Source organism: Sturnira hondurensis, unplaced genomic scaffold, assembly GCF_014824575.4.
Source record: "Sturnira hondurensis isolate 20B ecotype Veracruz unplaced genomic scaffold, ASM1482457v3 Scaffold0015508, whole genome shotgun sequence".
Lineage (NCBI taxonomy): Eukaryota > Metazoa > Chordata > Mammalia > Chiroptera > Phyllostomidae > Sturnira > Sturnira hondurensis.
In genome coordinates, this window is record NW_028088139.1 from 641,681 (window position 1) to 656,274 (window position 14,594).

The 14,594-nt window shown below is 36.9% G+C and overlaps 1 protein-coding gene across 4 annotated transcripts in view; it reads left to right on the top strand.

Annotated features, from left to right (window-relative positions):
- The window catches only part of LOC118999838 (zinc finger protein 432-like), a 40,642-nt gene extending 27,019 nt beyond the window's left edge, over positions 1-13,623 (top strand). For 2 of the 4 annotated variants that reach the window (XM_037064585.1, XM_037064586.1), the window contains exons 2-5: positions 5,468-5,689; positions 8,944-9,070; positions 9,571-9,666; positions 9,994-13,623. In XM_037064585.1, coding sequence (XP_036920480.1) covers positions 5,675-5,689; positions 8,944-9,070; positions 9,571-9,666; positions 9,994-11,381 — 1,626 coding nt within the window. In that variant the 5' untranslated portion in view covers positions 5,468-5,674 and the 3' untranslated portion in view covers positions 11,382-13,623. Of the gene's footprint in view, positions 1-2,860; positions 2,921-5,467; positions 5,690-8,943; positions 9,071-9,570; positions 9,667-9,993 lie in introns of those variants that run through there. The other 2 variants (XM_037064587.1, XM_037064588.1) reach the window with 2 other exon arrangements.
- The last annotated feature ends 971 nt before the right edge of the window (positions 13,624-14,594 follow it).

Sequence of the window (14,594 nt, forward strand, 5' to 3'; positions counted from 1 at the left end):
TTTATTTTTTGTTTCCATTTTCATGGAATATTTTTCTACTTCTTCACTTGCAACCTGTGTATATCTTTTGTTTTGAGGTGGGTCTCTTATAGACATCATTTATGTGGGTCATGTTTTCTTCTCCATTCAACTACCATCTGTGTTTTGATTGGAGCATTTAATCTGTTTATATTTAAAGTTATTATTGATTGGTACTTATTTATTGCCATTTTATTGCTTATGTTCCTCTTTCTATGTATATATTTCTTTTTTATGTTCTTTTTAAAAATATTTTGTTTTTTTGAGAGAGGGGGAAGAAGGGGGAGAGAGAGAGAGAGAGAGAGAAACATCAATGTGTGGTTGCCTCTCACACACCCCCAACTGGGTACTTAGCCTGCACCCAGGAATGTGCTCTGACCAGGAATTGAACCGGCAATTGAACCAACAACCCTTTGGTTCACAGGCCAGCACTCAGTCCATTGAGCCACACCAGTCAGGGCCAGACAGGGTGGGCTCTTTTTTCTGTCTTCTTAAAGAAGGCCCTTTAACATTTCTTGCAGTATCAGTTTCGTGATAATGAACTCCTTTAGCTTTCCTTCCTTTCCTCCCTCCCTCCCTCCCTCCTTTCCTCCCTCCCTCCCTCCCTTCTTTCCTTCCTGTCCTGGGAACCTCTTTATTTTGCCTTCAGTTTTCAATGATAGGCCTGCTGAATAGAATAGTCTTGGTTGTAGGTCCTTGCTGTTCATCACATTTGAGTATTTCATGCCATTCCCTTCTGGCCTGAAGTGCTTCTGTTGAGAAATCAGTTGATAGTCACATGGAAGCTCGCTTGTTGGTAACTCTTTCTTTCTTGCTGTTTTTAAGATTCCCTTTTTTGTCTTTAACCTTTGCCATTTTAATTATGTATCTTGGTGTGGACCTCTTTTGATTCATCTTTTTTTTTAAGATCTTATTTATGTATCTTTAGAGGGGAAGGAAAGGAGAGAGGGAGAGAAATATCAATGTATGGTTGCCTCTCATGTGTCCCCTGCTGGGAACTGGCCTGCAACCCAGGCATGTGCCCTGACTGGGACCCGAACCGCGATACTCTGGTTCGCAGGCCCGCGCTCAATCTACTGAGCTACACCAGCCAGGGCTTCTCTTTTGATTCATCTTGATTGGGACTCTCTGCACTTCCTGGACTTATGTGTCTTCTTCCTTCACCAGCTTAGCATCCCTCTCATATTTTAATCCATCCCCAAGCAACTACATATCAATTTTTTATTACTATAGATCAGGTTTTTAAAAATTTTTTAATGGAATAAAAAATGTATTCATTTTTATTCTGATTTGTTTCACTTGGCATTAATATTTTGAGATTCATCCTTGTATCAATAGTTTTCTTTTGTTCCTTTGTATTTAATTATATTAATATTGATTCATTCTGTAGCATTTATTAATTCAGCCATTGATGGGCAATTGTATTGTTTCCAACTTTTTACTGTTACAAATAAAGCTGTGAACACTCATTTTCAAGCCAATATTTACATGTATTTTCCCTTATCTTGGGTAAATCCCTAGGAGTTGAATTAATACCTCATATGATAGGTGTATGTTTAAAATTTTCTTAAGGATTTTATTTATTTTCAGAGAGGGGAGGAAAGGAAAGAGAAAGAAAAGGAGAGAAACATCGCTGTGCAAAAGAAATGTCAGTTGGTTGCCTCTCATATGCCCCCAACCAGGGAACTGGCCCACAACCCAGGCATGTGCCCTGACTGGGACTCAAACCTGTGACCTTTTGGTTCACAAGCCAGTGCTCACTCCACTGAGCCACACCAGCCAGGGCTTAACTTTTTAAGAAACTGTTAAACCATTTCTTGAGCTGGTTATGTTTTCTATTCCCAGGAGAAGCTGACAGCTGTTCCATGTGTCCATGTCCTTGCCAATACTTAGTATTTTTATTCTTTTCAATTTTAGGCATTCTAATAGGTATGTAGCAATGTCTTGTGCTTTTAGTTTACATTTACCTAATGACAGCTGATGATGTTGAACATCTTTTTGTCTTCATTATTTGCTATTCATATACTGCTTGGTATGGTTTAATAAGTCTTTTGCAATTTTCTATGATGTGTTTTTTGTTGATTGTTGAGAATTTTTGTATATGTTTCAGTATAAGTCCTTCCTTTATTAGTCATGTGCTTTGCAAAGATTTTCACTTAGTCTTTAACTTGCCTTTCAGCATTCTTTTAACAATGTTTGTTAACAGTGGATTAACAAATCCAATGTGTTCTCTTAGCAATGTATTCACATTGGATTTAGTTTTTATGAAGTCCAATGTGTGAACATTTTTCATGAGTTGTTCTTTTGGTGTCATAACTAAGAAGTCTTTGCCTAACTACAAGATCAGAAGATTTCTCCTATTTTTTTTTCTTCTAGAAGTTTTAGAGTTTATTTTAGGTTTTTCATTTAGGTTTATTATTTACTTTGAGTTACGTATATAGTACAATGTAAGGGTCCAGGTCATTTTTTCTTTCTTTAAATTTTTCAATTACAGTTGACATTCAATATTTTATTAGTTTTAGGTGTCTTTTTTGTACATCTTGGGTTTTTGGTTTGTTTTTTTTTTTTTTTTTTTGCTTATGTGTTTATACTTGTTCCAGCAACATTTGCTTGAAAAGGCTTTTTTTCTGCCCACTGTATTGCCTTCAACCTTTGTATAATGTCAGTTAACAAATTATGTGAAGGTCTTATTTGGAGTCTATTCTTTTCATTTTATTTGTCGTAAAACACCCCGTCTTGACTACTGTAGCTCAATAAAAATTCTCATAATCAGGTAGTGTCAACCTACTGACCTTGTTCTTTTTCACCTTGTTGTTTTGGCTACTCTAGACCTGTTACATTTCTGAATTTAAGAATGAGGCTTTTAATTTCTACAGAAAAACCAGGTTCTGATATGAGCAAGGTATAGTTCTTTATTTACTAAAATCTTTTAAAATTTCTCAGTGATAGAGTTTTCATGTGGTCTTTCACATTTTTATAATATTTTTTGTGTTTTGTTTTTTGATGGTATTACAAATAATACTATATTTAAAAAAACTAAATGGCCTTGTAATATCTCTGTATGGTTGAGGGGGAATACTTGAATTTGCCTTCACCACTGTGGTTCATTTGGTTGGAGCATCGTCCCGTAGACTGAAGGGTCACAGTTTCAATCCCTGGTCAGGGCACATGCCTGGATTGCAGGTTTTTCTCTCACAACCATATTTCTCGCCCTCTGGGTGATCACTTTGTAAATTTTAGAATTGTTTAACCACTTTTCTGTACACATGAAACTAATTTAAAATAATATTTAATGTCAACTGTAATTGAAAAATAAAATAAAAGTAAATGGGCTCATAAAGTGGGTTGGGGAATGTAGTCTCCTCTTCAGTTTTATTCCTAAATGACCCACTGGATATATACAGTGTGTTTTGTTTTTCACATCTCAGGTGTTGGAATTGTTTTTAGCTTCAGACTTAATGAATAATGTTGCTTTGTACATTCCAGTACAAACTGGATATGTTTTGCTTTCTGCTTGTTAAATTCCTTTGAATGGCATGGCCAATTCATAAGATAAGTGTATGTGTAATGTTTTGCAAAGTTTCCAAGAACATGTACTAGTTTATATTTTCACTGTCATTGTATCAGAGTTCCAGTTTCTCCCCATTCTTTTTTAAAAAATATTTTACTTATTTATTTTTTAGAAAGAGGGGAAGGGAAGGAGAAAGAGTGGGAGAGAAACATCAATGTGTGGTTGCCTCTCATGTGCCCCCCACTGGGGACCCGACCCGCAACCCAGGCATGTGCCCTGACTGGGACTCGAACCAGTGACCCTTTGCTTCACAGGCCTGCACTCAATCCACTGAGCTACACCAGCCAGGGCTCCCCATTCTTATCAACATTTGCAATTGTTAGTTTTATTGATAGGGTAATTCCAGTTGGTATGTGGTAGAAATTCTTTATCATCTTAATTTTCCTAATAACAAATAATGTCAGTCATCTTTTCATGTGCTTATAGACATTCATTTGTCTTCTTTAGTATAATGTTTATTCGAGTCTTTTTTCAGTTTGTAAATCAGTTGTTTGTTTTCTTAGATTGTTTTTGGAGTTATTTAGATATTTTGAATAGAAGTCCTTTATCATATTATGATTTGCAAATATTTTCATCTGTAGCTCATCGGGTTTTTTTGCCTCGTAGTGTCTTTTGATGTACAAAATTTAATATTAGTCCAATTTATCAGTTTTCTTCCTTTATTCTAAAGAATAGAGGTGATAGGTCTAAAAATGTTCTGCCTAACCCAAGGTCTTGAGAAATGTTTCTTATGTCTGTTTTCTGCAAGAATTGTATGTGTGTGTAGCTACAGATATGACTAGATTTTAGAATGATTTGATTTCACAGTAACATTGAGTACATTACACAGTACATTAAGATCCCTTTTTCTCCACATGTACAACTATCCCCACTGTCAACATCGTGCACCAGAATGGTACATTTGGTACATTCAGTTAACATGTTGGCACATTATCACCCAAAGTGCATTAATTTGCATTAGGGTTATTCACTCTCTTGGTGTGTACCATCCATGGTTTTTGACAAGTGTATGATGATATGTATCCACTCTTTAGTATCACACAGAATAGTTTTACTGCTCTAAAAATTTTAGAGCAGTAAAAGAGCCCTGGCTGGTGTAGCTCAGTGGATTGAGCACAGGCCTGCAAACCAGAGGATCGCAGTTTGATTCCCAGTCAGGGCACATGCCTAGGTTGCAGGCCAGTTCCCTGCAGGCCAACTCCCAGCAGCGGACGCATGAAAGGCAACCATACATTGATGTTTCTCTCCCTCTCTCCTTCCCCTCTGAAGGTAAATAAATAAATAAAATTAAAAAAAAATTTTTTTCTAGGTTCTGCCCATTCATGTTTCCCCTCCCTACAACTCTTGCCAACCACTGATAATTTTTTACTATCTCCTTAGTTTTACACTTTCTAGAATGTCATACAGTTGGAATCATATAATCATATACTCTGTAGCCTTCTGATACTGGCTTCTTACACTTAATAATATGCATTTAAAGTTTTCCCTTGTATATTCGTTGCTTGATTCATTGCTTATTTCTTTTGAGTGCCGAATAATATTTCTTTGTTTGAAGCTACTATAAAAATCTATGATCAAAATAAGAAAAAAAGTCTATGATCAGATTTATGTGAAGACATGAGTTTTCAACTTGTTTTGGTAAATACCAAGGGATGTGGTTGTTGGATCATTTAAGAGTATGTTTAACTTTGGAAGAAACTACCAAACTAACACGTGTCTAACTATGGACATTGTCCTAGAGGGTAAAAGCCTCTAGGGCACTACATTTACAATAACTGTTGGAAATATTGGGGTCCTTTATTCAAGGTAATTATATACCAATAGTGACAACATCTATATCCAGAGGGAATGTCCACTCAAAGTCAATTTGCTCCTCAGCCCACAGGCCCTGGCTCCCCAGGAGCGAGAAACACCAAGTGAAGGAAAGGGAAGAAAGGGAGGGTCCTTCAACTTGGATATCGTCATTTCTGGGGACAACTTTAACTGGACACCTAGATTTCTGCCTGTCAGAACTTCTTGGCAGATGCATAGGAGACAAAAGTCAGAGAATTCATGTTACTCAATATTCCCTGAGCACAGAAGAAAATGATGGAAGCCCAGGTAATTTTTGTTTGTTTTACCTTTCCTTTGTTTTTGTACAGGTTTTTGGTGCCCTGAAAAAAAAGTTAGTTCAACTAAAAAGAGTATAAATTTTGATGTTTGGATTCTTGGAAAAATGAACTTAACACTCTAAATTCAAAATCAGGGCAAAGTGAGATCAAGAAAATATTGTTCCTGCGGGTCATACATATTGAAACATGATGTGTGGTGTGGTTGATGCTATGGGTCACATTAGCTGTCATTTTGCATCTAATATCTCTGAGTTCTGTGAGCTGTGATAGCAAATGATAGAACCCAAGGAAAAGGTTATGGGAACCTCCAATCTGTAGTCAACTCAGACAGTTGGGTTACCTGGAGGCCCACTACTTAATGACTGGTTTCTGAAGTGTGAGCAGTCTCATGGAACCAAGCCTGCGGTATCTGCAATAACTCCAAGCAGTTTGTGCCAGAATTTCTTGGTGTGGAAAACTCACACATCTGGTCACGGAACTGTTCTGTATGTGTGTAAAGGAAAACAGAAGTTTTTACCAAAGAGGTGCCTCACAAATTACTCTAAACTTAGCAACTTCAAATATGTTTTTTATCTCACACTTTTTGTGGGTCACTTAATACTGCCATGGTTTAGCTGGTTTGTGTTGTTTTTGCCCCAAATACTTCGGACACCAAATGAGAAAGTTTTGGTTCTTTCTGACTCCAAATAAGTGGGGTCTTTTCTAATACCACTTCTCCAGCTCTCTGGCACGAAGTAGTTTGTCAGATTATACAAATTTAAGGGTTCATACTTGCAAAAATGCCCCCAATTTCAGATGTCATTTACAATTCTTGGGCCTCCTCTACTTCCAACTGACCTATTATAAATCAGGAGTTTCCACAAGTCCTTCCTCAGGTTTGGTAATTTGCTAGAACAACTCACAGAATTCGGGAAAGTATTTTACTTACATTTACAGTAGGTTTATTATAAAGGTTACAACTCAAACAGTGAAATGAAAGAGATGCAGAGAGCCAGGTTACCAAACCTGTAGTTCTGGAGGTTTTCCGGAGATCTCATTTGTTGGGTATGGTTGATAAAATCATTCATTGGCCATTAGGTTTGAATTCAGTATTGAGCTCCTCTATCCTTGGTTTCCCGAGTGGAGTTGAATGTTCCAACCCTTTAGTCAATGTTTTGTTCCTCTGGCAACCAGTCCTCTTCCAGAAGCTAAGCAGCCCCTGTCCCCGGGAGTCATCTCATTAGCATACAAAAACGACTTACTACTCTGGGGATTCTAAGCATTTAGAACCTATCTGATGTGTTGCAGGAACCAGGAACAAAGATCAACTTTATTTTTTAAAATCATATCACTGTTGTGCACTTTGTTTTTAGTCTGTTAGGAGGCTGTAAGCCAGAATGGAGTTTGATCTGAAGCCTCAAGTGGGGAAGGATGCACTTGCATTTTATTTATGTGGTTGTTGGCAGAATTCACTCTCGGAAGGGCTAGTCAGATGAGATAGATCCTCAGTTTCTCCCTGTCTGCTTATGTAAACCAACGTGCCACCTCGTTTCATCAAAGTCACCAAAGAATGGATTCTCGTAGCAAAATGGATGCATTTATAGCCTAATTGTAAAAGTGGCATTCTGTCACTTTTGCTGTATTCTTTGCTTTAGAAACAATTTATTAGGCCAGTCCATGCTCAAGTGTAAGGTATTATACAGGGGCATGAATACCTTAGTGTATAAGAAGGAATTTGCCTGACTTTTGCCTCTGATTTTTGGGAAGTTACCTCTAAGTCCTTGGAATTACCTATGTAGTAGGAGTTATTCATTCTGGGCCACTGACATCACACTTTATAAAGTCTTTATAGTCTGTGCTAAAGAGGTGACTCAAGATGGAAGGTGTTTTGCCCGAAGCCAGCCATGTGATTGGAAGGTTGTAACTGTGAGCCACTTGATATCAGTCTGAACTCCAGAAAGGGGAACGACCTGGAGGGTGAGTCCAGCCACGTGGTCAGTTATTCAGGAAATCATGCATAGGTAATGGACCCTCAATAACAACTCTGGATGCCAAAGTGTAGGTGACCTTCCTTGGTGGGCAAGGACTGTCACATGTGACTGTCACAAGGACTGCCGCATGTGGTGGCTGGGAAGAGATTAGGCTGTCTGGCACTTCACCAAGAGAGTCACAGGTATCAGTACCAAATGGCCTTCATGTCTGGCCTTTTTGGCATAAAAAATCAGAACTTTGAAGATAATATTTTATTCTTTTCTGTGTTCTGTTGTTTCTGTTTAGGTTACTGGCCCTTTGTCGCTAGATACTTTATTTTTTTTTAAGATTTTATTTATTTGTTTTTAGATAGATGGGAATGGAGAGAGAAAGAGAGAGAAACATCGATGTCCGAGAGATAACATTAACCAGTTGCCTCTTGTACACCACCAGCTAGTGACCTGGCCCTCAACCTAGGCATGTGCCCTGACTGGAAATTGAACTATTGACTGTTTGGTTTGCAAGCCAGCACTCAATCCACTGAGCCACACCAGTCAGGGCTGGATACTTTTAGAGTTTCTCTTTTCCTTTGGTATATTGTAGTTTCAGTCTAATGTGTCTAGGTATAAATATCCTTCTTGGAATTTGTTGGGATTTTTAAATCTGAAATTAGGAGTATTTGATAATTACTGAAATTTTTCAAAGTTACATCTTTGAATATTGCTTTTCTATTACTATTTTCTATTTCAGAAACTATAAGTGGGCATATGTTAAATCTTTTGATGCTATATTCATATTTATTAGCTTCTTCCTTATGTTTTTCTCCTCTGCTACATTTTCTGTTACTTCTGCAGTTATATATTTCAGTTCACTACAGTATTTTATACTGTTCATCTGTCCATTAATATATGTATGTGTGTATGTTTGCTTATTATAAGGGTTTTTTCCCCTCAAATCTTCCTAATCAGCTTTAATGTTCGTTTTTGCTTTAGACATACCTTGTATAATTTCTGTTGCTTTTTACACTAACTAAAAACACTTGTCTTATAATTTCTGGATGCAGAGTTTCATGGTAACTATTTGTCCTGGTGTTATTTGTACATAAGTATTTTTAGTATTTGGAAATAGGTGCTAAACTATATAGATAGATAGAATTTTGATCCTACCAAAATATATTTGAGAAAGATATATAGATGAAGGCTATGTGGTAAAAATTAGAATGACTTTCCTCACATATATTCCATATTAATAAAGAGAGTTGGTATCATATTAAATGGGACTGTGTTATTACAGGAATTGCTGACGTTGGAGGATGTGGCTGTGGAGTTCAGTTGGGAGGAGTGGCAGCTCCTGGATGCTGCTCAGAAAGACCTGTATAGGGTCGTAATGTTGGAGAACTATCACAATCTGGTTTCACTGGGTAAGGATACCTCCCTGTGTCACTTAGAAGTGCCAATTAGACTTTATTTACTCTCTTACTTGTTGAAAGCTTTACAGTCACTGTAGTCATCTGAAGAGTCATATTTTCAGTCCTGTTTCTGGCCTCAAACTAAGAGGTATAATCTCCTGTATCTTGAAAGACAACTTTTACTTTGCATATAAGAAATTGTTTTGCCCTGGCTGGTGTAGCTCAGTGGATTGAGCATGGGCCTGCGAACCAGAGTATCACAGTTCGATTCCCAGTCAGGGCACATGCCTGGGTTGCAGGCCAGTTCCCAGCAGGGGACACACGAGAAGCAACCATACATTGATATTTCTCTCCCTCTCTCCTTCCCTTCCCCTCTAAAGATAAATAAATAAAATCTAAAAAAAAAAAAAAGAAAGAAAGAAACTTTTGTCTCTAAAATGTATTATTTTCCCCATCTTGACATACTATACCCCAAGTCACTATCTAGGTCTTCTGTCATTTCTTATTAATAGGGTATCACGCTGCCAAACCAGTTGTGCTGTCCAAGTTGGAACGTGGAGAAGAACCACAGATAATAGAGGATGAAATCTGTAATATAAGCTATGCAGGTGAGTTAGTGAGAACCAGCAAGGAAGTGGCCATGGCCATGCAAATCATATTCTAATCATTAAGAGAAGGAGTCACAACTGTGAAGATGTCTGAAGGTAGCCATTTATCTCCTCCACATATATATCTCCCCAGATGAGAACTGTTTTTCTTGTGGGTGTTTGCTATAAATATACTCATTGTTTCTTCTTTGATCTGATTGTCTTTCACCTTACATCTTTATGGAATTGTATGGTTGACAATAAAGAGCCAGCTCCCCCCACATCATCTTTTAAGCACTTTTATTCTAAGACATTCTCATGAAGGAATTTGTTTTCTTTTTTTCCTAGAAATCAGGAAAGTTGACAGTCGTCTGCAAGAGCATTCTCACAACCAAAGGATTCGGAAGAGCGTGCAACAATGCAGTGAAAGGAATGCACTTAGAAATACTGTTCATCTGAGCAAAACAAATGTAGCCATAATGCAAAATCATATGTTAGAATTATGTAGAAAAGCTTTTAAATCAAGGTTAAGTCTAATTAATCAGGAGAGAAGATATGAACTAAAGAACCCTGTTGAGTTTAATGCAGATGAGAAATCCTTTTTACATGGTAATCATGAACAATTTTACACTGAAATTGAAATTCCTGAAAGTGAAAAACACACCAGCAGTGAATTCTATGTCGTTAAGCATCAGAAGACTCATAAAATAGAGAAGGCCCAAGCAAGCATTGAAGGTGAGAAAGCCTGCATCAGAAAACCTTGGCTCATTTATCATGAGGGCATTCATACGGAAAAGAAAACCCGTGGGTGTGATCTATGGGGGAAATCCTTCAGAAATGTCATACTCACTAAATGTCAGAAAACTCAATCACAAGACAAACTCTATATAACCAATGATTACAGAAAGGACTCTTCTGTGAAGGGTAGTCTCACCAGACATCAGCAAACTTCTGTGAAGGGTAGTCTCACCAGACATCAGCAAACCCATTCAGGAGAGAAATCCTATGTATGCAGTGACTGTGGGAAAGGCTTCACTGTGAAGCGCTATCTAATTGCACATCAGCGAACTCATAGTGGAGAGAAACCTTATGTGTGCAGTGAATGTGGGAAAGGCTTCACTGTGAAGAGTAATCTCATTGTGCATCAACGAACTCATACAGGGGAGAAACCCTATATATGCAGTGAGTGTGGGAAGGGTTTCACCATGAAACGCTATCTTGTTGTACATGAGCGAACTCACACTGGAGAGAAACCCTATTTATGTGATGAATGTGGAAAATGCTTTGCTGTGAAGGGTAATCTCATTGTTCATCAGCGATCTCATGCAGGGGAAAAATCTTACATATGTAGTGAGTGTGGAAAAGGCTTCACCGTGAAGCGCAAGCTCACTATACATCAGCGAATTCATACAGAAGGGAAATCGTATGTATGTGATGAATGTGGAAATGGTTTCACCACAAAGCACACTCTCATTATTCATCAGCGAAGTCACACAGGAGAAAAACCTTATGAGTGCAAGGAATGTGGGAAAGCCTTTACCAGAAGGTCAGGGCTCAATGTCCATCAAAGAACTCATACAGGAGAGAAACCCTACGGATGCAGCATTTGTGAGAAAACCTTCTCCCAAGTGTCAAACCTTCTTAAACATAAGAAAATGCACACAAGAGAAATAAGTAGATACAGTCAAGTTGGAAATTCTTTTAATGGAGAGTCACAGCACATTACTTATAAGTGAACTCATGCAGAATAAAAGCCTTATTGCAATCTTTGTGGAAATGCCCTCTGTGGCAACCGAGACCTCATTAACATCAGTGTTTCTAGCAGATCAGAGTGCAAACATAGTACTGCCTATTGTCTGATATATGTCCTAAGGAAATTATGGAATTTTCCCAGGATATAAACCTTGTGAATATACTAACTGTAGTAGTGCATTTAGCAATCCTTACTTAATAACATCTTCTGTCAGTGAAAATATGGTGGAAACACTCTAATATATGCAATGTGAAGATGCCTTTCTAGCTTCATTATAGTTCTCAGCAAAACTGTCTGGCTCCAATACATGTTTGAAAAGTGGATACTGAGACAAATTCTGTGAATGCAGAGATGAAAAAAGTCTTCAGTAGGAAGATAGACTTCATTAACAGGGATTGTCATAGATCATCAGTGGGTTCATTGTTCGTAGAAATAAGAAAACACAAACAAAAAACCAAAGAAATAGGGTAGCCATGCAAAAGTCTTTACCCAGACAGAAAACCTTGATTAGAGTCAGAGTTCATGTAGGAGAAAAACATTAAGAGGACAATATATATTTTACAGGGTTTTATGGATAAGTTCTATATTGTTAGGAAATCATACAGAAGTTAAAACTTTGTGAAAATGCTGAATTTGGAGCACCTTTATTCAAGTATTGGAGAACTCATGAAGGAAAGAAGTTCTTTGAGAAGTGATACTGTTTGAGTGCTTTTTAAATAAGTCTAACTTTATTTTACATCAAGTAATTCACCTGATTTGCATTTTCAGGTGATACTTGGAGCCTCCTTTGTAGTTGCCTTTTCAGTAATTCCATAGTTTTAAAAAGTCATCTGCTTTACTTATTCCTGATTAATTTTTATTGTTATATGCAATACAGGAGTGTTCCACGACCACCTCACACTACATGATTAGCTCTTACTTTTCTTTGACTCTAAACTTAATTATAAATTTATCATACAGAAATAGTTTAAAAGAAAACTGAGTATTTTAGATTTATAACACGTATTTGTACTTGGTTAACCAAGTTTATAAGTATGATCAAATATTTTACAAACCACCTTTAAAGTTATTTTTGTAAAATGTTTACTTTGAGATGATTTTAACTTACAAAATGATCCAGAGACTTCCCTAGTATCTTTTACCCAACATTTCCCAGTAAAAACATCTTATAAAACCATATTTTATTGAATCCAGGAAAATTACTTTGGCAGTATACTGTTACAAAACTCCTTATTTGGATTTCTTTAGATTTTACATGTATTTTTTTATGTTTGCAATTCCAAGCTTTATTACCTTATGATATACATTCATATAACCACAACCTCAACCATGACGGAAAATTGCTCAGTCGACAGACTCCCTCATGCTTCCCTTTTTAAGTTCAACCCTCTATCCAAACCTACCTCAGCAACCACTTGGCCTGTTTTCCATCGGTATAATTTTGTGATTTCATGAATGGTGTAAAAATCATTTTTATAACTGGATTTTATATAAATAAGAGGTATTTAATTATATAAATTTATATTTTTAAATAGGGACCATGTAAGTTTTTTATGTTTTTGTCAGTTGAAAAATTGCTTTTAAGAATTATTTGAGTTGAAATAGTCTTTCTTGTATTTGTGAATAGTATATATAGTAGTTGAACCAGTTTGTTTAGCTCTGCACTTTTTTTGTATTACATTTTATTGATTATACTATTACAGTTGTCCCAATTTTTTGCCCTTGGCCTGCCGCACCCAGCACTCCCCACTCCCCACTCCCTCAGGCAATTCCCCACCATTGTTCACATCCATGGGTCATGCGTATAAGTTCTTTGGCTACTCCATTTCGTATACTGTACTTACATCCCCATTGCTGTTCTGTAACTGTGTGTACTTCGTAATACTCCCACTGCACCCATTCCTCCACAACCCCCTTGCATCAGGCAAACACCAAAACCCTCTGCATATCCATGCTTCAGTCTCTGTTCTTGTTTGCTTAGTTTGTTTTTTAGATTCAATTATTGATAGGTATGTATTTATCACTATTTTATTGTTTTTTCATAGTTTGATCTTTTTCTTAAATAAGTCTTTTTAACATTTCGTGTAAGGGCATTCACTCTTGAAAGAGATTTCTATTTTCCTGGTTTCAGCTGTTGTAAGTAATAATGATACTATGAAATTTGCATACAGGTTTTTGTATGAATGTAAATTTTCATTTCTCTACAATAAATATGCAGGTGATGATTGTTGGAACATATGGTCAATTATGTTTAGGTTTATAAGAAATTACCCAGCTCTCCTCCAGGATGGCTGTACTGTTTACATTCTTACCAGCAGTGTGAAGTCTTCTTGCTCTACACCCTCCCCAGCATTTGATATTTTCAGTGTATTTTATTTTAGCTACTGAGGTCAGACTAGATAGGGTTGGTTCAGGGTGGTATGGCCATAAACAAGTGTATTTTATTTTAGCCATTCTACTAGCAACACATATGAGTTTCAATTGCTCTTCATCCTCCCCAGCACTTGGTGTTATCATTATAATTTATATTAACCATTCTAATAGGTATGTAGTAGTATATGATCTTGAGCTTAACTTGCATTTTCATAATGGCTAATGATGGTCAACAATTTATTTCTTTTTTTGTTGTTATGGGGTTTTTAAACTTATTTATCTTATAAGTGGAAGTTTGTATGTTTTGACCACCTCTACCTAGAATTGCTGGGTTGTATGGTAGACCTGTTTTTAAACTTTTTGAGGAATCTTTGTACTGTCTTCCATAGTTGCTACATGAATTTATATCTTATTCTTTTTATGTCTGCATATTGTTCATGAAGAGACATCCTATGATTTATTTAACAAATTGCCTGACATACATTCTTACCTGTGTTAGCTGCCTTTGACTACATCACAAAACTACACATCCCTAAAACTTAATACCTAAAAACAACATTTATTTATTTACTTACTTAGTGGGCTGAGGGTTGGATTTCCTGGTGTAGGCTGTCTCAACTGGGGCTGCATGGTCTACATGGGATTTTTCACATATCTGAGCCTCTGCTAGAATGGATGGTGGCCATTCTGCAAAAGGATAGCCTGGTTTCTGTTGTTACAAGAGTTCCAAGAAACAAACAGAACATGTCTCAGCAAGGCAACTTCTGTTCTCTGTGTTGCATTGTGTTGCTGTTATACCGTTGGATACATTGGTCAGTCACTG